Source organism: Schistocerca americana, chromosome 8, assembly GCF_021461395.2.
Source record: "Schistocerca americana isolate TAMUIC-IGC-003095 chromosome 8, iqSchAmer2.1, whole genome shotgun sequence".
Lineage (NCBI taxonomy): Eukaryota > Metazoa > Arthropoda > Insecta > Orthoptera > Acrididae > Schistocerca > Schistocerca americana.
The window spans coordinates 250,032,575-250,056,786 of record NC_060126.1 but is presented as its reverse complement, the minus strand read 5'-3'; the positions used below and the strand labels follow the sequence as shown (position 1 = coordinate 250,056,786).

Below are 24,212 nucleotides of genomic sequence, written 5' to 3'. Positions count from 1 at the left end.
TCAGCATGGGCATTAGTTGGTGTCTTGTTCTGTGTCATAAGCCTGTCCATTGTAACAGTTGTTTCAAAGTTAATTTGCATCAAAGTACATAATCACTATAGCAGCTTTATTTTTGTTTATTTGTTTTTTTCTTACAACACCTCTTTTGAGTTTCTTGTTACTAAGATGCTGGTGTCTTCCGCAAATTGGTGTATTTTACTGTTACTGCTCTTTATATTTAAGTCTCTTACTTATAATAAAATGATGACTGGCCACAACACAGAAACTTGCCGCATGGTAGCCATTTCATTCATGCGTTAGATCTAATAAAAAAGTTTTCCAAGTCCTTTTGAAAAGACAGGCTGTAAACAAACTAGTCAGTAGTTTGTCATGGCTTCCTTTTTTGCAGTCTTTACACATTCTGGAAAAATTCTAGTAGAGAAGGACAAATATTTATAAAATATGTCAATGCTTCAGAAATTATGTCTGCACATTGTTTATTAACAAATATGCTATATTATCTACTCCTTCAGAGCGTTTTGTATTTTTGTATTTCAGTTGTTTGCTGTACTTCTTGCATGTCTGCTGGCATGAGAAACATTGTTTTATGTACTTGCTTCATGTTTGTCCTCATAAGTGTGTAATTTTCTCAAATCATATTTTTCTCAACAAACTTCTTAGCTACATTTACAAAAAACGGTAATTTAGAAATTTTCATTTAACTGTAAATTATTAATACACTTTTTATTATTTTCTGTTCCCGTTTTTTTGTAATATTCTAAACAACTGTCTTTTTTAGGTTCATTTCTTATGAATCTGTAATTTTAACACTTTTAGTTAGTTTTGTCAGTATTGCTTTGTACTTTCTAAGACAATTATCAAACTGAGTTGTAGGGTTAATATTATGGAAATGATAGATTACTATTCACTATATAGCAGAGATGCTGAGTTGCAGTTTGGCACAACAAAAAACTGTCAAACAAATTAGCTTTTGGTCAAAATGGCCTTCACCATAATCAGACACTACACACACACACACACACACACACTGACGCAAATGCAACTCACATACACATAACCACAGTCTCTCGCTGCTGAGGTTACACCTGATCTCAGCAGCCAGAGACTGTGATTATACGTGTGTGGGTTGGATTTGCAAGAGAGAGAGAGAGTGCATGTGCATGTATGTGTGTGTGTGTGTGTGTGTGTGTGTGTGTGTGTGTGCGTGTGTGTGTGTGTGTTTTGTCTGATTCCGATGATGATCTCTGAAGCCGAAAGCTAATTTTAAACAGAGACGAGGTACTGATGGAATTAAAGCTGTGAGGACGGGGCGTGAGTCATGCTTGGGTAGCTCAGTTGGTAGAGCACTTGCCCACGAAAGGCAAAGGTCTCCAGTTCAAGTCTCGGTCAGGCACACAGTTTTAATCTGCCAGGAAGTTTCACATCAGCACACACTCCGCTGCAGAGTGAAATTTCATTCTAGAAAGCTAGTTTGTTTGACAATCTTTTTGTTGTGCCTATCTGTGACTCAGTATTTCTGCTATATGGTGAATAGTAATCTATCCTTTTTATAATACTGTCAATATTCCATCCTGGATTTTCCATTGTTTGAGGTGTTCTACTCCCATTTTATAAGTGCTGTAGAGGAATTATTACTGATTACATGATTTTTTTCTACCAGTAGTGGACCAGCTGTCTCTGTAAGTTATTTTTAATATCAAAACAATGTCTAAGTGTGTCGGCACACTGCCCGATGAAGTAACGTCGCTGGTGGTTCATCAGGGTCCACACAGGATCCTCTTCGACCAGCCAATAAAACTGTTATACAGAGAATCTGGATTGAGTGATTATTCATTGTAACTGTCTCCTATAGTCTGTGGATTTACACTGGTGACTCCTGACAATTTTGATTGCACACAAAATTCAATTTTCTGTATTACTGCACGATAACAATGCTGCCAGCATGTGGACTTGATGCTGCACAGTTTTTACTTGTGGAAAATGTTTCTGTAGTCATGGCATCAACCATTATGGATAACACCCCACATGTAGCTTGTGTATTAAAAAGTGACAATGACACTCTCTTAGATAGTGCTAAATTAATGTGCAACACAACCAAACAATGGGAGATAACAAGCAATACACTTTGCAGTCTCGTATGGGACCTTACCTTGGCAAATCGGGCTACATCTGAACAACTGAAATCCCCTCCATTGGGTTCTTGCTTAATCACTTTCAAAGAAACAACGATGCTGTTGCTCTAGAACTCATTGCAGCTGCATCTTCTCCTGTGCATCACGTTTTGCCACGTATGCAGGGTGTATACGCGGACAAGGAAAAAAAATTCCCTTATTTTACAGTTAAAAATACACTTCCTCCCGGGTGATAACACACTTTTTCTGTGTTAAGTGACAGTATATTTTCACTTGGAACTGCAAAACTTATCAATCCTTTGAATGTTTATGGTTTTATACAAGCGCGCAGAATTTCCCGGCACTTTAGAAAACGAAACTCAGGGAAAAGACACGTTTTGGAAATATCTTTGATGTGCAGCAACATGTACGCTGCGTATTTTTGTATTACAAAAGTATACATTGGGATTCCATGAAACGCTGCATGTTACATTCCAAATCATTGAAATCGAGATTGTGATGCGCTTTTGTAACCCAGTCATAGCTCATGTCACATGTTCTTGCCAGCTGATGACAGTGGATATTCAGAGCATAGGACACATGATGTAGTCAGGCAACAGCAACACACAAACAGGGATAGTTAATAGTTCAAATTAATATACATGGTGTTGCTACAAGAAAAGCAAAGCTTTCACATATAATATTGGTCTCTAAGGTTAATAAGCTGCAAGAGAAGCTAAGCTTTTGCATATAATGTTGATCTTTTTTACTCGTGTTACACTTTAGGATACGTCACACAAATATGCCAGTAAAATTTTAAATAATGACATAAATGTCTGATCTTCAGGGTTCAAAATTCGTCTAAATGGGTCATCATCAAAGCGTTGAGTTTTAAAAAAAAGAGTCAAATGCTCTGTGATTTAAGAAATTCATGGTACATTCTCGCGCATAGTTCAACTTGCGTAAAAGGATAGTTACTTTGAATGTAATGCTTTTCAAACCACCATTTGCAATATTTTCCCGCGACCTATTATAAATAGGTCATTTCAGCTGTTGCCAGAGAGCGCAGGTAACAGGCGACACCGCACTTGTGCAGTGGGAATCCCATATGTACGTACGTGTAAAACACTGAAAGATCACGCGTTATGTCATAAAAGAAACAAGACAACAGAGGATACTCCAAGAGCATCGGAATTTCATGAACCATGCTAAAACTTCCACATTTAAAGTGCACATTCGTATATCCAGATTCCCAATGAGGGGATCTCGACTTGATATTAATCTTTTCAGTGTGGTTTTCGGGAACGTCCACATTTAAAGTGCACATTCATATATCCAGATTCCCAATGAGGGGATCTCGACCTGATATTAATCTTTTCAGTGTGGTTTTCGGGATGTAAATTTTCTTGGAGCATCAGTACTGTATTATGTCATGTTTGGTTCTTTATTATGGCATAATACCATACATGCTACAAGATGAAAATGTGCACTTGAAATGCAGCGAACAGTTGGAACTAGCCAGTACTGTGGAATGAAACATTTCGTTTCAAATACATTGACTGCCTCTGCGGAAAAAGTTAGTAAAAGTCAAATTTCTTTAGCAAACAGACAAAAATAACTTCAGTGTTCTGCAAGGTGGTTAGGCTTGACTGCCAGAAAGGTGGAAATAAAAGAAAATCTGAAACTAAAAACATATGTTAGCCTCCTGTAATTATGTGAATGTATTTTAATTCACTTGATAGCTCCCAGCCACAGATATCCATTTTGTTTTCATTTGACGTGTGAGTAAACGAAGGGGAAACAGCAAAATCACACAGATCATGTGGAGACTACCAACTACAACTTAGACTGCTCTGCGCATCAGCCCCAGATCTACTATATTTGCTAACCAGGTCAATACTAAAAAAAATCGATTTTTCAAAAATATATTCATCTTTTAGCACACATCTTTCTGAAAAGTCTGAAACATATGTGTTCGAGGAAATGTAAGACATGTTATTTGGTCCGAAGTGTCCCAAAGTGCAGTGCCAAGCCTCTTCATACAGCATTCTTCCATCGCACATCACTGTATTTCGCTTTGCAGAATTGAAACGTGTATATTTTGTAATGGATGCCATGAAACTATATTCAGAGCAGTGGAAATTGAAATGGCCAGTGGTGCCTCTCCTGCTCCCTGTTAATAGGGGAAAACAAGAACCCTTCAGAAAATCTGCACTCTTTATTGCCTATTAGCTAATAACTTGCTGTTTTGTGTGACATAAAATTAAATATAGGATGCATCAAACCAATAAAGACAAGCAAGAAAGTATACATTTCTTCAATCCTTAGTTCCTAGCATTTTTTTCCCTGTAACGTTGCTACAGCTTTAGATGGCGTGCCATCCTTTCTGCGAAAGAATCTATTACCTCATCAAAGTTTGTCAAATGTTTTGCTACATGAAAAATCAAAATGTCATTATCTAATACTGAAAAAGCTGTTAATACAAATAATACCCAGGGTGGTGTGGTTTCTCGATCTGATTACGTCTATTTTTTCACTGTCTGCTGGATAAAACAAAATAGGCCTTTCTAATATTGCAGCAATTTTGTAACACACACCAAATATATGAGACTCTTTTGGCACAAATGTTCATTTTTATAACACGACAGAATATAATTCACTTAGTACCAATATCAAATGCCTATTAGGCCTACTACAAGCAAAAAGCTTTATGTTAGGAAATAGTTTTACATTTCATTCATATGCATCAGCTTCTCAAGCAAGTGATCGAAAAGTAATATAACGAAATTTTTATATACATTTAGAATCGTCTTATTCTTCCATAATATGTGTGATGTCCCCGTTTCTTCTCCTTCCTCGTTCTAAAATAATCTTGTCATCACCAATTCTGTAGCTATTCCTGCCATTGTCAAAATTTGTTTGCTGATTAACTTTACTAACGCTGTCAGACTCACAGGTTTAGTTGTCTCGCGATTATTCTCCGGTTAGGCATTGTTACATGTTCGTACAACACGTTTTCTGTGTTACCTCCAGAATAGAACTTAAGTGGTTGCTAGCTGGGGACTGTGCTACTGGTCCTTACTCATGTAGCGACTGGCCAAAAATTTCCTGTCAAAATTTCATTTTCTTGGATACACCGAGAAAATAATCATAATATTTCTCACCTGTTATTGCTGTTAGTTGTTTATTTCCAATGTGGTACTCTGATTCTATGGATTTTGCTAGTAATTATAACAACACTGATCATTCGCAAACCCAATCAACCAGATAATCAGACAGTGATTGACATTCATCAGTTCAGCTTTACTCCGCTCAGCTTGTATAGCTTCTGACAGAGACATCACATACACTATGCATGCATTCAAAAATCAACTTATGATTGATTCAGAAATCAACTTAAAATGTGTTCAAGAATGTTCAAAAACCAACAGGGATGCATTTCAAAATCATATGAATAATCGATAGACCAACGTACGCCGGATGCTGGCGCTTTGTGAAACAAGTTTTTTTCTCAATAATATGAATTTGGCGCCACCTTTTCCCGGTAGCATCTAGCTACTTGCTGCAACTGCTTGCACAGTCAACAGCCACATTTCTGTAGCTAGAAGCGGGAGAATCTACTACTCATAAGTGACTCAACTGCACATGTGCATGAGCCCGCTTGTAACTGCTCAAACGAACCTAATGTAAACAGTTGTGACCACATGCTCATCAGAGGCAATTAGTTGTTATGAAGCATTGCATAGTCTTTCTAAAGCATTTGACACATTTTGCTGTTGGCAGACGTTTGCATGTGCACTGTGTGTCATTGTTGCATATGGCACATTTCTGTTGCAATTTAAGTTATTTTAGTTTTTTTCTCCTGTTATGTTTTATTGTTGAAGTATTATTCTGCAGTGGTGGGATACAGTAATATCCTTTGTTAGAGTAGCAATTCTTACCAGTCGAAATTACAAAAAATTAACAGAAACCTAAAACAATGAAAAATTCCTGGAATTTTAAAAATATTTCACCCAGATGAAAAAATTCCTAGGTTTTTCCCAGATCTCCCAGTTGTCCCGGGCCGTATACACCCTGCGTATGGCAATATTTGCTTGGCTGTCCTGCCACTACAAACATCACCTTCGCAATCTAAACTACTGCCTTTCCAGTCACACCAACGTACTATGTGGTTCACCATTGTAGAAACATCATTATGTCATCAGCAATGGTATCGAATTCAACACTTTATTAAGCCACTTGGGGGAACATGTGGACACAATAAGTGATATTATCTTTGTCTCCAACAGACAACAAATATGAGATGGTGAAAGCTGGACAACACTGCAACCTCACAAATCCATCATGGCATTTATGATAAAATTTTAAGTGGCAAGACCCCACCATAACTACGGCGTCACTTTTGCACAGAGATTAAGAGCTGTCTTATGCCCAACCACATGTTATAGAGTCTGTGGGTTGTGAAACGCCCACTACTAGTTCAATTAACAACAGTTGTCCATGAACATGAACCACTGACACACATCTAAACTTGCCAGACAAATATATCTGATCACAGAACACAGAGAGTATATGAATAACACTGACAACAGTGGTGGCTGATGTGACTTGTACAGCAGTACATGTGACGGCCCACCAACTATGAGCCAAGTTGGCCCCACCCAACTTCTGCTGATGCAGACATCACCACACGTGGCCGAAGCAATGTCCTTCATGTGGCATCGCCAAACTTCTGTCTCCCCACTATTCATGTCAATCTATACCCTTGCAGACCACAGTCAACTGTGTTGCCATCATACATCCGCAACACACTGCTGATCGTATCAGGCATGTGCAGAATCCTGTTTGCTGGTATCTTGCAACATACGCCAATTCCACCTGTAACTATCATCCTCCAGGCAATTCCCAAACTACATGCCAAGATGCACAACAGACTTGCAGGATTTTTAAGTCACCTCGATACTCACAATGACAAAGATGCACCACAACTGTCCCACCAACTTCACAATAACAGACTTTTTGCACGTGACCACTTTAGTGTCCAATTATATCTAGTCAACAAACGCATTCTCGCATCATCCTTGCCAGAACAAATACTATACCATGCATTTGTTCGACTCCATGCAGCAAATAATTCAACAATTACAGCTCACAAGTCTGCATACTAGCCCCCGGACACTTATAATCGCATATGTAACAGAACCAGTTATCTGAGCAGACCTTCTTAAGCACTTCTACTTGGCTCCAGACCTGACTAATGGCATGCTAATTAACACAACCAGCAATTGCTCCACCGCAGGTGCTGTTGTCCATGCCCCTTTGGCTGCCCAATATAATGGCACATTCTACTTCTGATGGCAACCCCCACCCCCATACACACATTCGAAGGTCACTGGCTCCTTCAGGAGTGCCTCCACACCATCAGCCATTTTTAGCACATTCAACAACTCTACTTCAACTTTTGTGAAACAAACTTTCAGCTTTGACATGATAAAATGTTATCCAACACTGAATTCAAGACAGGAACTACAAACAACCCTGCAATACACTGACGAGCTACGTCAACACCCATTGCCACTACTTCACTAACACCTTTACCACCATCCATGGAGACACCTACAGCACACGTACTGGATACTCCTACAGAGGACAGTACACCACCGTGTGCTTGCCCAACCATTACCGAGTCTTCATGTAGCCTCCTAACACAATGATTCAGACAGCGTACCATTATCAACAGAACAATTCAAAAGCTCACCACCATCCCCAGTTTCACTGTGAGACACTGACCACATCAACTACTGCCACATCCACTTAGGACTGCCAAAGTGATTGTGGACAAGCTCTTACATGCAAGGATAGTTCACTCCTCCAACAGTTCCTGGGATTCACGTATAAAAAACGCCGCTAAACGAAAGGATATCTTGGGTTGTGCGTTGATTACAAAATTCTCAATGCTTCTATCATTATGGACACCTACAAAGTTAACATACACTACATTAAAGATCTCTTCAAAAAGCATCTTTTAGTGTGATTTGTTGTGGCAAAGTGTCTGGAAACGTGACGTAGAGGGATAAATAAGCTACCTATAGATTTTATCTTGAAGTTAGCTCTTGATATATTATTTACTAGTTGATTTAGAAACGGCAAGGAGATAAACTACGTAAACATTTGACTAGAGCATGATATTGCTCCTACCTCCCCTGAAAACTGGGTTCTGGTGACAGACTAAACTATAGTGCATCCTGAGGTCTAAGTTAGTTCTGACTGACAAATGTCACAGCCTTCCCCACTATGGACACAATGAGTTACTCCAGCTTATTTACCTAAATGTAATGTACCAGCAATAGATGAAACTCTGCTATTGATGTTTTCGATCTGTTACCGACCTATGAAGAACATGAGCACTTAAAATCAAAAAGGTGACCTGAGCTGCTAGAGTTGGCAGTTATGTGTGCCTGAGGTGCGCTTGCTTGTGTGTACGAATGGTGTATGTTTCACTTTTGCTGATGAAGGCTGTGGCTGAAAGCTTTGTGTAAGTGCCTTTTAATTGAGCCTCTCTACAGCTTAATGTATCTTCTTTACAGTAAGTAGCAATCTAGCTTTTCCTACACTGTTGATATTCCTACATGGAGATTCCATTCTGAATGTGTAACAATATTGTTTGTTTGTATGTATGTATGTTTGCAAGAGAGAGAGAAAGAGAGAGAGAGAGAGAGAGAGAGAGAGACATATGGGGAGGGGTTGGGGTTGGGGGGGGGGGAGAGAAAGTACACCAAAGCAAATTTTAAACCATTAAAAGAGGAAATGTTTCAAGACACTAACCTCTGAACGCCGATGTCCCACAAATTTGACAAATAATTTGTTGCCTGTTGTTTGTAACTGATCAGTTGGTTTTGGCCCACAATATTTGCCATTTCCCAAGAGCGGTGAGTCTTCAGAGCCACCATTTTTCAACTGTAAAAAAGTTAAAAAAGTATCACTTTAGGTCAAGATAGGCTACAGCTAAACAAGTTACTCTTGGGTACATGTAGTAATTCATAGAATGATATTTCTAAGATGATAAATAACATAGGTAAAATGAAAGAATACTAATAACTTATCAGTGTAGATATCCTTAAGAGCATTAGAAAATGTAAGAAAAGGTAAAATTACTTTTCTAATGCAATGGAACATAAGTGGGTTAAGTTTAAACTATCCACATGGCAGAGAAACAAGAATCAATGAATTGCAAATCATCTTGTCAGAAAGGGCAAATATCACAGGAGTTTGCTTGAATAAACATTGGTTTACGAACGTCAATATAAAATTCTTTCATAATTATTGAAATTTATATCCTAACAGGAGATTTTATAAGAATACTGTAACCTGTGGAAGATCCTGCACACCTCTGGAAAGGTCGATGGAATGAAGAAGACATGACTTTGATCCACTTTATAAAGTATGTATGCTTGAAAGCTGCTTTGTAGAGTTTGGAGAAAATATTGTTTTAGAACATTCTAAACACATCACCCTATCTATAGAGCTATCTAAAACAACAGAACTGCTCTGAAAAACCTACATCAAGTGACAGTTCAGCACAAAAAATATGAGCTTGTTCCATCATAGTGATGGATGTAGTGGACTACAGATAATAATAATTGAAGTTCTAAAAATTTTACAATAAACTTTCCCTCTTACTGTATTATGCCACAAAACTGTATCAAATAAAGTGAAGTGAATTACTGGAAAAAGACACCTACTCAAGGAACTAAAACACAATAAAAGTCCCAACTTTGTCATCTACATAAAAAGGTACAAAAATATTTTTAAGAAGGTTGTAATAAGGTGGCAAATAATAGATTTATTTTGGAAAGTGTAAACAAGTCAAAGGCATTATGCTCAATTATCGAAATCAAAACAGGCCCTATAGTTAGTGGCCATGATATTTCAGATATCAAGATAGAACACAAAACTCATAAATCCTGTTCAAATATCACAACTGTATAATGAATTCTTTATAAATGTCAAGAAATCTAACAATAAAGTAGAAAATTACATAGGAAAGGTAAATTTCTTTGCCCTGGACAATTTGAAGATGAACTATTCAGAAAATTCAGCATAATTAAAACAAAACCTATAGAAAATGCAATACTCTCACATAAATAAAATATCAATAGAGGAGAATGCAATATCAAAAACGGTGCTAGAAGCAGTCTCTAGGCAGTGACTGTCCACAATAGTTAATCAGTCCTTCAAAAAAGATTTTTCCCATATATTCAAATGCACAAAAGAACACATGGGAGATAACTGTCCAGTCTTTATTCTTACACCACTCTCAATAATATCTGAAACCATTAACACAATATGAATTCAAAATTTTGTTCAAAAATTTAATACAATTTCAAAAAGGGAAAATGGGTTTCAAAAAAGAAGAAATACCATAGTATCTGCTAGCGACAAATCAGTAGCCACGAACAGCTCCTCTCTACACAACTCTCTGCATGCCACAGCAATTTTTATAACATATCAAAGTCATCTGATAGTGTGAGACACTGCTTGCTACTGTCTAAGTTGTAAAAATATTGAAATAGGAGTGTTGTATTATAATAGTCTAAGTCCAACCTAACCAGCTGATAAAAAAGAAGACATGAAGACATAATGCTTAAGAACAGAAAACCACTTCACAAGGAGTCCCTCAAACGTTCAATCTTAGATCTGTTCTGTTTATGCTTTACAAGAACAATTTGCCACTCAGTTTTACCTTGCAGATTACACATATACGGTAACAGAAACTAACTGTACAGACCATATTTCCCAAAATTTAATAAATACCAAAGGAAAATTAGATAACTGGTTTAATTTAATTGGGGTTGAAATTAAGTACAGAAAAAACTCAGTTAATGTTGTTGTGGTCTTCAGTCCTGAGACTGGTTTGATGCAGCTCTCCATGCTACTCTATCCTGCGCAAGCTTCTTCATCTCCCAATACTTACTGCAACCTACATCCTTCTGAATCTGCTTAGTGTATTCATCTCTTGGTCTCCCTCTACGATTTTTACCCTCCACGCTGCCCTCAAATACTAAACTGGTGATCCCTTGATGCCTCAGAACATGTCCTACCAACCGATCCCTTCTTCTAGTCCAGTTGTGCCACAAACTTCTCTTCTCCACAATCCTATTCAATACTTCCTCATTAGTTATGTGATCTACCCATCTAATCTTCAGCATTATTCTGTAGCACCACATTTTGAAAGCTTCTATTCACTTCTTGTTCAAACTATTTCCCGTCCATGTTTCACTTCCATACATGGCGACACTCCATACAAATACTTTCAGAAACGGGGGACTTCCTGACACTTAAACCTATACTCGATGTTAACAAATTTCTCTTCTTCAGAAATGCTTTCCTTGCCATTGCCAGTCTACATTCTATACCCTCTTTACTTCAACGATCATCAGTTATTTTGCTCCCCAAATAGCAGAACTCCTTTACTACTTTAAGTGTCTCATTTCCTAATCTAATTCCCTCAGCATCACCCAACATAATTCGACTACATTCCATTATCCTTGTTTTGCTTTCATTGACGTTCATCTTATATCCTCCTTTCAAGACACTATCCATTCCATTCAACTCCTCTTCCAAGTCCTTTGCTGTCTCTGACAGAATTACAATGTCATCGGCGAACCTCAAGGTTTTTATTTCTTCTCCATGGATTTTAATACCCACTCCGAATTTTTCTTTTGTTTCCTTTACTGCTTACTCAATATACAGATTGAATAACATCGGGGAGAGGCTACAACCCTGTCTCACTCCATTCCCAACCACTAGTTCCCTTTGATGTCCCTCGACTCTTATAACTGCCATCTGGTTTCTGACAAATTGTAAATAGCTTTTCGCTCCCTGTATTTTACCCCTGCCACTTTCAGAATTTGAAAGAGAGTATTCAAATCAACATTGTCAAAAGCTTTCTCCAAGTCTATAAATGCTAGGAACGTAGGTTTGCCTTTCCTTAATCTAGCTTCGAAGATAAGTCGTAGTGTCAGTATTGCTTCACGTGTTCCAATATTTCTATGGAATCCAAACTGATCTTCCCCGAGGTCGGCTTCTACTAGTTTTTCCATTCGTCTGTAAAGAATTCGTGTTAGTATTTTGCAGCCGTGACTTATTAAACTGATAGTTCGGTAATTTTCACATCTGCCAAACCTGCTTTCTTTGGGATTGGAATTAGTATATTCTTCTTGAAGTCTGAGGGTATTTCGCCTGTCTCATACATCTTGCTCACCAGATGGTAGAGTTTTGTCAGGACTGTCTCTCCCAAGGCTGTCAGTAGTTCTAATGGAATGTTCTCTACTCCCGGAGCTTTGATGCAACTCAGGTCTTTCAGTGCTCTGTCAAACTCTTCACGCAGTATCATATCTCCCATTTCATCTTCATCTACATCCTCTTCCATTTCCATAATATTGTCCTCAAGAACATTGGCCTTGTATAGACCCTCTATATACTCCTTCCACCTTTCTGCTTTCCCTTCTTTGCTTAGAACTGGGTTTCCATCCGAGCTCTTGATATTCATGCAAGTGGCTCTCTATTCTCCAAAGGTCTCTCTAATTTTCCTGTAGGCTGTATCTATCTTACCCCTAGTGAGATAAGCCTCTACATCCTTACATTTTTCCTCTAGCCATCCCTGCTTAGCCATTTTGCACTTCCTGTCGATCTCATTTTTGAGACGTTTGTATTCCTTTATGCCTGCTTCATTACTGCATTTTTATATTTTATCCTTTCTTCAATTAAATTCAATATTTCTTCTGTTACCCAAGGATTTCTACTAGCCCTCGTCTTTTTACCTACTTGATCCTCTGCTGCCTTCACCACTTCATCCCTCAAAGCTACCCATTCTTCTTCTACTGTATTTCTTTCCCCCATTGTGGTCAGAGTCCACATCTGCCCCTGGAAATGTCTTACAATTTAAAACCTGGTTCCTAAATCTTTGTCTTACCATTATATAATCTATCTGAAACCTGTCAGTATCTCCAGGCTTCTTCCATGTATACAATCTTCTTTTTTGATTCTTGAACCAAGTGTTAGCTATGATTAGGTTGCGCTCTGTGCAAAATTCTACCAGGAGGCTTCCTCTTTCGTTTCTTACCCCCAATCCATATTCACCTACTACGTTTCCTTCTCTCCCTTTTCCTACTGACGAATTCCAGGCACCCATGACTATTAAATTTTCATATACCTTCACTGTCTGAATAATTTCGTTTATTTTATCATACATTTCTTCAATTTCTTCATCATCTGCAGAGCTAGTTGACATATAAACTTGTACTACTATGGTAGGTGTGGGTTTCATATCTATCTTGGCCACAATAATGCGTTCACTATGCTGTTTGTAGTAGCTTACCCACATTCCTATTTTGCTATTCATTATTAAACCTATTCCTGCATTACCCCTATTTGATTTTGTGTTTATAACTCTGTAGCCACCTGACCATAAGTCTTGTTCCTCCTGCCACCAAACTTCACTAATTCCCACTATATCTAACTTTAACCTATCCATTTCCCTTTTTAAATTTTCTAACCTACCTGCCCGATTAAGGGATCTGACATTCCATGCTCCGATCCGTAGAACACCAGTTTTATTTCTCCTAATAACGACATCTTCCTGAGTAGTCCCCACCCAGAGATCCGAATGGGGGACTATTTTACCTCTAGAATGTTTTACCCAAGAGGACGCCATCATCATTTAACCATACAGTGAAGCTGCATGCCCTCGGGAAAAATTACGGCCGTAGTTTCCCCTTGCTTTCAGCCGTTCACAGTACCAGCACAGCAAGGCTGTTTTGGTTAGTGTTACAAGGCCAGATCAGTCAATCATCCAGACTGTTGCCCCTGCAACTACTGAAAAGGCTGCTGCCCCTCTTCAGGAACCACACGTTTGTCTGGCCTCTCAACAGATACCCCTCCATTGTGGTTGCACCTACGGTACGGCTATCTGTATCGCTGAAGCACGCAAGCCTCCCCACCAACGGCAAGGTCCATGGTTCATGGTGGGGGAGGGGGGGGGGGCTAAAGTAGTTTAACATAAAACAAGCAAAGCTACATGATATTCAAATCTATAACAAAAACAGGATTTGCACGAAGCTAGCTGTGTAAAATGCAATTAGTAAAAAATTTATCAGAAGTCTCGAATTCACTATACCCTACAAATAAATCAAATAGCCTGGTATTTGCAGTGATAATATTACACAATGCAACCAGTATGCATATCAGGGGTATAGTACATCACAGCTACATCAAATCAGTAATAATGTGTGGAATTACATTCTGGGGCAGCTCGAACAATATATCTCGAATGTTAACATTCCAAAAGTCCACCATTATAAATCTGCACAAGGCAAAGTGAAGAACACCAAGTTGCCTACTTAAAAAATCATAAAGTGTTCCCTCATTGTACACCTATGAACTGATTCTCTTTGTTCACAGCATGTGCGATTTATATGTCACAAATCAATTTCAACCTGAATACAAGACTAGGTATCAAAATAATTTTATGCTGCCTACCCATCATTTGAAACTTTATGCTCAAACTCGGTCATACATGGGAATTTTGAAAATTTCCTCAATTGATTGGAAAGCTGTCTGTGTCACCTGGTGCACTTAGGACCAAAAATTGCCTTATTTAGAGACTTCAACATATATACCAGAGAAGATAGTGATAGAGAGTGTACTTCTATGAACTTAGCAACCATCTACGGACTGTTTGTGGCAAATTATCTACCAATAAAAGGAAATATTTATCTTGACACAATTGCCACAAATCTAAATAGTTGGGACTACAAAGTAAGTGTGTTTGACTATTTACTTGCAGATCACTGTGCAGTGATCATGAAGCTATGGACTAACTCTGATATTACACAACAGATTCTCAGCAGGTATTTCAATTGTTGTTGTGCGCTTCAGTCCAGAGACTGGTTTGATGCAGCTCTCCATGCTACTCTATCCTGTGCAAGTTTCTTCATCTCCCAGTATCTACTGCAGCCTACATCCTTCTGAATTTGTTAAGTGTATTCATCTCTCAGTCTCCCTCTACGATTTTTACCCTCCACGCTGCCCTCCAATACACACACCACAAAGAAACGTTTAGAGCTTTTCAAAACTGCAGTGCCTTCTACAAATTGGAAAAAAATATTTAAAGAATTGGCAGCAAATTATGATTCACTTGCATGTTCCAGACCATTAAAGTCTGATTTGATGAAAATTTTTCAGGAGATAATCAACTGCCAAATCATTATGTACACTGAAAATTGTCAAAGTAAGAAGGTAGTATACTCCTCGGTTAGCTAAAATAAAATGCATTGTTCAGATACTAAATGATAAGGTCAAAGCAGCTAAAGATACTGATAATAAGGATAGACTGTATCGTAATATTTACAGGCCAAAAGGATCTAAAGGAAGGAAGCAGACGAAGCAAAGAAGAAACCTGCCAGCGCTTTCGTTCGGCAAGTCACCCCATCTTTGTTTTATATATATATATAATGGAAGGAAACATTCCACGTGGGAAAAATTATATATAAAAACAAAGATGAGGTGACTTACCGAACAAAAGCGCTGGCAGGTCGATAGACACACAAACAAACACAAACATACACACAAAATTCAAGCTTTCGCAACAAACTGTTGCCTCATCAGGAAAGAGGGAAGGAGAGGGGAAGACGAAAGGAAGTGGGTTTTAAGGGAGAGGGTAAGGAGTCATTCCAATCCCAGGAGCGGAAAGACTTACCTTAGGGGGAAAAAAGGACAGGTATACACTCGCGCACACACACACATATCCATCCACACATACAGACACAAGCAGACATATATATATACAGACATATATATGGTTATAATAGAGGGAAACATTCCATGTAGGAAATATATATCTAAAAACAAAGATGATGTGACTTACCAAATGAAAGTGCTGGCAGGTCGACAGACACACAAACAAACACAAACATACACACAAAATTCAAGCTTTCGCAACAAACTGTTGCCTCATCAGGAAAGAGGGAAGGAGAGGGAAAGACGAAAGGATGTGGGTTTTAAGGGAGAGGGTAAGGAGTCATTCCAATCCCGGGAGCGGATTGGCTCCTACCCTTGTAACCGCCCCCGGTGTAAAACCTGTCCCATGCACCCTCCCACCACCACCTACTCCAGTCCTGTAACCCGGAAGGTGTACACGATCAAAGGCAGAGCCACGTGTGAAAGCACCCACGTGATCTACCAACTGACCTGCCTACACTGTGATGCATTCTATGTGGAAATGACCAGCAACAAACTGTCCATTCGCATGAATGGACACAGGCAGACAGTGTTTGTTGGTAATGAGGATCACCCTGTGGCTAAACATGCCTTGGTGCATGGCCAGCACATCTTGGCACAGTGTTACACCGTCCGGGTTATCTGGATACTTCCCACTAACACCAACCTATCCGAACTCCGGAGATGGGAACTTGCTCTTCAATATATCCTCTCTTCCCGTTACCCACCAGGCCTCAATCTCCGCTAATTTCAAGTTGCCGCCACTCATACCTCACCTGTCATTCAACAACATCTTTGCCTCTGCACTTCTGCCTCGACTGACATCTCTGCCCAAACTCTTTGTCTTTAAATATGTCTGCTTGTGTCTGTATGTGTGGATGGATATGTGCGTGTGTGCGAGTGTATACCTGTCCTTTTTTCCCCCTAAGGTAAGTCTTTCCGCTCCCGGGATTGGAATGACTCCTTACCCTCTCCCTTAAAACCCACTTCCTTTCGTCTTCCCCTCTCCTTCCCTCTTTCCTGATGAGGCAACAGTTTGTTGCGAAAGCTTGAATTTTGTGTGTATGTTTGTGTTTGTTTGTGTGTCTATCGACCTGCCAGCGCTTTTGTTCGGTAAGTCACCTCATCTTTGTTTTTTTATATATATATATATATATATATATATATATATATATATATATATATATATATATGAGAGTGTTACAAACTCAATTTTTTTTATAAATATTACCGGGCTACACATATTTAGTGTGCTAAAATGTTTTTTAGAGTAATTACTGCATTTATTTGAAAATGAAAGTTTTGCTGTTTCCTAGCTAGTTGAAAGACAATCCTCAGCGATCACAAATATGTTGAGCTTCTATAAGAATCTGGTGTTCAATACAGCATTACTATACTGTGCAAAAGATTTATCCTGTATAGGACTTGCCATGATAGCATCTCCATCTGCTTCTAATGTATTTAGTAACAATATGTATTTATCCCATCTTAGCCTCCATTTGACTTTTACTGGCATCAATTCAGTCTGTGCTTCACCTTCGGAGTATTCTGCCACTGTGGTTTACAAGGAGTATGTCCATTATCAAAGCAAGTAAACATACTTAAGTGCAATCAAAAACCCCAGTCTCAATAATATACATCCAATAAATTTCTGAACAATATTATATGTCTCCAAAATTCAACGTTTACAGAAAGTTTCAAAGCCCATGAACATACAAACCATAAGAAATTCATTCCGGTCACAGCCAGTTCCATGGACACCAGCAGGTATATCAAAACGATCAAAAGTAACAGATACATTCCTGCCAGCTGGTACTGTTACATTCCACTGGCATACAACGCTACTTGCCCAGTTGTCGGACACTATAACTGGAATTTGTGGATTGTATTCCAGAACACCAGACGGCAATTCCAAAGAACCTCCACAGTCTGTAAATGGATAAAATGACTACTGAAACATATAGTATACAATTTAACCATAAAGCTAGACCTTTAAATATACAGTGTAATACAAACAAATAAGAATACAATAACAATTATTAAATTTTACATTGATTTTATATGTCAACTAAAAATTTAAGAGTATGCTACGTTTTTTTATGCATCATCTAAGTAAAAAATGTTCTCAACCCACAGTGAAGAAATGGGAGGAGAAAAGGAAGAGAAGCCTACAAAAAAGAAAGGAACAAGTGAGAGAAAACATGTAACATATTCTGCAGCATTTATAGATATCAGTGTTTAATCAGCACTATAATCAGTTGTTATTATTAACTGGTTCTAGGGGATTAAGGAATCAAACTATGTCATCAGTCCCTCATTCATGAAACAAGTTTGCAGAGACCAGAAGTACACGCCATGATACTGTCTTGTATCATGCTCTATGGAGAATAATATGACAGATGTTTCAAAAATGGAGCAAGCCTCAAAACAAAAAATGGATCTAAGGTAGATGACATCAAAATGGACAAGGATTACTATTTGGAACATTAAATTTAAAGTAAAGTGCAAGGACATGTTGACATTAGGGAAAGACAAAAAACAAATAGTTTAGGGGTGGCAGAACAAAGTGAAGTGGTGGAGGAAGTTGTCACTGAGAAATTGGTTTAGACTGTGCCACACAGGCAGTGAGGAAGACATTAAAAATGGAACAGTAACAGTTGTGTGAGATGGACTGAAAGGAAAAATAATCAGAACAAATGAGAGAACAATAAAAACCAAAATATCATTGAAGGGGAAAACAGTAATGCTATTACAAGTGTATGCCGTTTACCCCTTATGGGATGCACATCAGAGGAAAAAGAGGAGTTTCAAGAAGAATTTCAGCCACAGAGGACTGAACAAAACACAAATTTAATGAGATCCAACTGCACAAGTTAGTTTAGAGAGACATAGATAGAAAAATGTACATGGAGCCAATTGCAGGGAAAGTAGAAACAACAAAGATGAAAGATCATTGGAATTAAGCAAAAGGAATGGATTGACAATTGGAAACACACGGTTTGATGAGAGACAGAGGTTTAAGGTAATACTGTATAGTAGTGACTTGTCTACAAAAATCAGTAGTTAATTATATGTTAGTATATGATAAAATAATGAGAAACGTAACAGACATCAAGGTAATACCACCAGATAGCTAAAATAGTGACTATCAACTGTTAGTCATGAACATCAGAGATGAAGAAGAGAAAATGAATAGAAAATCAAGGGTGAACCAGAGTGTGGAATCTAAAAGAAGCAGAGTTGATGAACAATATCAGCAGAAAAGAAAAAATAAAATCCTGATAGGTGAGCTGCAAACTGTAGAAGAAAAAAGGAGGGGTTCTAAGAGTGTAGATGTAGAAACAGCAGAGGAGGTGCATAGAAGAAATGGTAACAGGAAGAGATACAAGTAAATAACTTAGTGGAATTTTGAAGTTAAAGAAGCAGTATTGGTTTCAACAAAGGACATCACAAGCAACTGAACAAAGGAAAAATATAAATGAAGAAAGAGAAAGAGAGAAAAAAATGTTTGAAGAAAAGAGAAAGTGAATGGGAAAATGGATCATGATGACTGAACAGAATAGTAAAGGTATAATATAATACTGCATGGAATTATTAGAAACAGGAAAAGAAGAATGTCAGAAAACAAAGAGTGGTTGACAAGAATGGGAAAGAGGTGGAGAAGGAGAAAGACCTCAAACAGCTGTGGAAGAAACATTGATGATTTGCTGAATACAGACAGAGAAGAAGAAGAATATAGAGATATTTTGCAGAAATTTGAAAGCTAAGGGTATGCTCAACCATTCGCCATGTTTTGAAGGTACATGCCTTCATCATCAGAAGTATTTTCATATAAGAATCTTCATTACATGAAAAAATTTACAAACGTTCATCCATTTGAAGTGTTCACAGCAGTCCCATCATTGAATAAAGGTGCAAGGTAAGAACACATATAAAATACAATAAAAATTTCATAGGCTTTCCATCATAAAAAAGTCACTTTCTTAAAAGATAGTCCATCAGCAAATGAGCTTCTGAAAAATAAATATGTATATGCTAACTGTGCTGACAGGAATAAATACCACCAAATGATTAGTTTAATGTAAGTCACAGTTGCAAAATACTGACACAAATTATTTACATGAGAGTGGAAAGACTGGTAGAGGCTGACCTCAGGAAAGACCAGTTTAAATTCTGGAGGAATGTAGGAACCCACGAGATAAACCCAAATTTTATCAGTTGATGCTGAGGGAATTAGGTTAGGAAATGAGACACTTAAAATGGTAAGCGGATTTTGCTATATGGGCAGTAAAATAACTGACAGTGGCCACAGTAGAGAGGGAATAAAATGCAGAATGACAATAACAAGCGAATCTTTCCTGGGGAAAAACATTATTCATTACTTCAAATATAATTTTAAATGTTAAGAAGCCTTTTCTGATGGTATTTGTCTGGAATGTTGCATTGTATATAAGTGAAATACGGATGATCAGACAAGAAGAGAATACTGGTAGATGCTTTTTAAGTGTGGTGCTACAGAAGAATGCTGAATGTTAGATGAGCACAATGAATAAGTAATGTTGTGATACTGAATCCAATTGGTGAAAAATTTTTATGGCAAAATCTAATTAAAATATGATATTGGTTGACTGGATGCATCCTGAGGCACAGAGGAATTGGCATCTGGGTAACTGAGGGAAGAGTAGGGTAAAAACTGTAAAGGGAGACCATGCCTTGTAGAATCCATAGCTGTGCAGGGATGAAGAGGTTCACTGAGGACAGGTTAGCATGAAGAGCTGCAACAAACCAGTCCTCAGGCTGGAGGCCACCACCACGACCAACAAGAACAACAACAACGTGCTAACTGTGTAAATGGGATTTGAAATTCATGAGTGTGGCCTTTCCTTCCTCCACAAAAACAGATCTGGATGCAATGCAACTGAACACTTTTTCTACACAGCTGAGAATTTGAAGACATTCCCACCAGGGATCACAGGTATCAAATATTCCTTATGAAATTAAGAGGAGTGCAAATTATCACATACAGTAGGTGGTTAAGGCACCCACGCTACTGACAGAACAGGTATTAAATGTACCTAATACAGATAAAATAAAAATTATAACAATTTCACACAATTTTTAAGACAGTTGTTCACATACTCTGTATCATGCTGATTTAATATATTTGAATTTTTTGTGCTATACTCCATAATCTCCAACTGTTCCAGAGGATGCATTTTCCTAGTTTTACACTCAGGTGACAAAAGTTATGGAACTGTGTTGGACTTCCTACTGCCTGGCATGGCGCAGCAACTCAATGTGACTAGGACTCAACAAGTCGTTGGAAGGCCTCTACAGAAATATTGAGCCATGCTGCTTCTACAGCTGTCCATAATCGTGAGAAAGTTCACAAACTAACCTCTCAATTATGTCCCACAAATGTTTGATGGGATGGTCAAATCATTCGCTCAATTTATCCAGAATGTTCTTCAAACCAATCACAAATATTTTTGTGTGTGATGAATATGTTCTAGAAAAAGCCTGTACTGTGTCGAGCCATGCAAGTGTTCATACACAGACAGCAAAGATCACTCACACATCATTGGCTGACCGCAGATCTGGCGTGCACCAGAGATTATCTTGGACGAGCTGGTCGTTAGAGGAGCAATCGACAGCCACAAGATTCTCTATTTAAATTGTTAAGAAATAATAGTAGCACCCTACATGTACCTGTGCTAATGGTTCAACTATGATATATTGAAGGAGGTTTGTGTCAGTCACTATTGAGGAGCTGATGAGATAGTGAGCCTGAGTCAGTAAAATGACATATTGTTACTACATATGAGTTAGGATTCATTTACTAGTGTCGTGGTTGTTCCCTACCTGAAGCAAATTGTCTCATTTTTTAGTCCGTGTGAAATTTTCTGCATTTTTGTTGAAAAAGTATCAGAAGTTTTTCTTGGGCTAAGTTGTGTCTGAAAAGCAAAGTTTGAAGAATGCAGTAACTGATGAAGGGCATGATGAGAATAATCATTTCCTGAATTTTGTAGGAGTCGGGCTCTTCATGTTTTGTGTGTCAGTTAATGAAAGGTCAAGTGATTTTAAGTTGGTGCAGGTTTAGTCAAGAGTGGCTTGTATGCTGTGTCCATATTTGATAGCAGAATTCATGAGTCTTTAAAGTATGATGACAGTAAAGTTTTGACTTCAATAATTTTGTCTGAATTGGTCTGTGTTATGTTGCCTATGATATTACTGCATACAACAGTGGATTTGGGTATTGCAAATGGTTAAGGGAGGTTTATGAGGGCACACTCTAAGGTAATTAAATGTGGTTTGCAAGATATCATGTGAAAAAAGGGCGAGTTGCGTTTCACAGGAGCTGTGCTTTCTAAAGCCGTGCTGATGCATGGATAGCAACTTCTCTGTCTCAAGGAAATTCATTATATTCAAACTGAGAATATGTTTGAGAATCCTGCAACAAACTGATGTTAAGGATATTGGTCTGTAATTTTGAGGATCTGTCCTTCTACCCTTCTTATATACAGGCGTCACCTGTGCTTTTTTCCAGTCGCTCAGGACTTTACGATGGGGAAGAGATTCGCCATAAATGCAAGCTAAGTAAGGAGCCAATGCTAGAGTACTCTCTGTAAAACCGAATTGGAATCCCATCAGGACCTGGCGATTCATTTATTTTCAACCCCTTCAGCTGCTTCACAACCCCAGGGATGTCTATCACTATGTCCTCCATAAGGGAAACTGTACGAGAAGGTGTCGTCGTTGAGTGACTGTAGGAGGATACAAGATGACTTGGACAGGATTTGTGATTGGTGTAAAGAATGGCAGCTAACTCTAAATATACATAAATGTAAATTAATCTGGATGAATAGGAAAAAAGAATCCCATAATGTTTGAATACTCCACTAGTAGTGTAGCGCTTGACACAGTCACGTCGATTAAATATTTGGGTGTAACACTGCAGAGCGATATGAAGTGGGACAAGCATGTAATGGCAGTTGTGGGGAAGGCAGATAGTCGTCTTGGGTTCATTGGTAGAATTTTGGGAAGATGTGGTTCATCTGTAAAGGAGACTGCTTAAAAACACTAATACGACCTATTCTTGAGTACTGCTTGAGCATTTGGGATCACTATCAGTTTGGATGGAGGGAGAACATAGAAGCAGTTCAGAGGTGGGCTGCTAGATTTGTTATTGGTAGGTTTGATCATCACATGAGTGTTACGGAAATGCTTCAGGAACTCGGGTGGGAGTCTCTAGATTAAAGGAGGCGTTCTTTTCGTGAATCGCTACTGAGGAAATTTAGAGAACCAGCATTTGAGGCTGACTGCAGTACAATTTTACTGCCGCCAACTTATATTTCACGGGAAGACCACAAAGATAAGATAAGAGAGATTAGAGCTCATACAGAGGCATATAGGCAGTCATTTTTCCTTCGTTCTGATTAGGAGTGGAACAGGGAGAGAAGATGCTAGTTGTGGTACAAGGTACCCTCCGCCACGCACCGTATGGTGGATTGTGGAGTATGTATGTAGATGTAGTACTGAGTTATACTACAAGGTAGTAACATTTTTGTGTATGCAGAGTAATTTCTTATCGAGCATTATTCCTAAAGTACAGAAACATGGATCAGTGGTGAATTATTACAGACAGTGTATTTTGCCCATATTTATTATTAGTGACATAACCATTGAGACCACATTGCCCGGTAGCATTCTCGCTTCCCACACCCGGGTTCCCGGGTTCGATTCCCAGCGTGGTCAGGGATTTTCTCTGCCTCGTGATGACTGGGTGTTGTGTGATGTCCTTAGGTTAGTTAGGTTTAAGTAGTTCTAAGTTCTAGAGGACTAATGACCATAGATGTTAAGTCCCATAGTGCTCAGAGCCATTTGAACCATTTGAACCACATTGCCCTACTTGAACCATTCCAAAATGGAAATTCCAACTGCTACCATTATTTCTGTAGTAAAAGTGATGAGTGACAAAGTCAAGATATAAAAACATGGTGCCACCTATGGTTTACTTTGATTCTATTTTTCACCTCGCTTAGTGTGAAGATATTTGTTGTTTGCAGTCACTCATTCATGATCAATGTTTGGTCATTGTAAAGCATTTACATTTAAAGAGGAAGAAAAATAAATTTTGGTCCTCAAGTTATCATTTACCCATGATAAACTTTCAATAACTAATTGTAAAAAAGGAAAGATTTTAAAAAGAAAAGTAAAAGTTATAGTAATGTAAGGAAAGCAAAAGTTATTGTAGTGTAAGTATGCTCAAGTCAATGATAAGATGTTGGCAACTGAACTGAGAATAGCTGAAACAAAAGATGG

General features: G+C 38.3%; 1 protein-coding gene across 1 annotated transcript in view; it reads right to left on the bottom strand.

Annotated features, from left to right (window-relative positions):
• LOC124545739 (cubilin-like) overlaps window positions 1–24,212 on the bottom strand; it is a 718,402-nt gene that overhangs the window by 301,305 nt on the left and 392,885 nt on the right. Inside the window, exons 39-40 of the mRNA XM_047124681.1 lie at window positions 17,611–17,819; window positions 8,937–9,068 (exon numbers count right to left, since the gene is read on the bottom strand). Of these exons, the coding sequence (XP_046980637.1) occupies window positions 8,937–9,068; window positions 17,611–17,819 (341 nt within the window). The remainder of the gene's footprint in view (window positions 1–8,936; window positions 9,069–17,610; window positions 17,820–24,212) is intronic.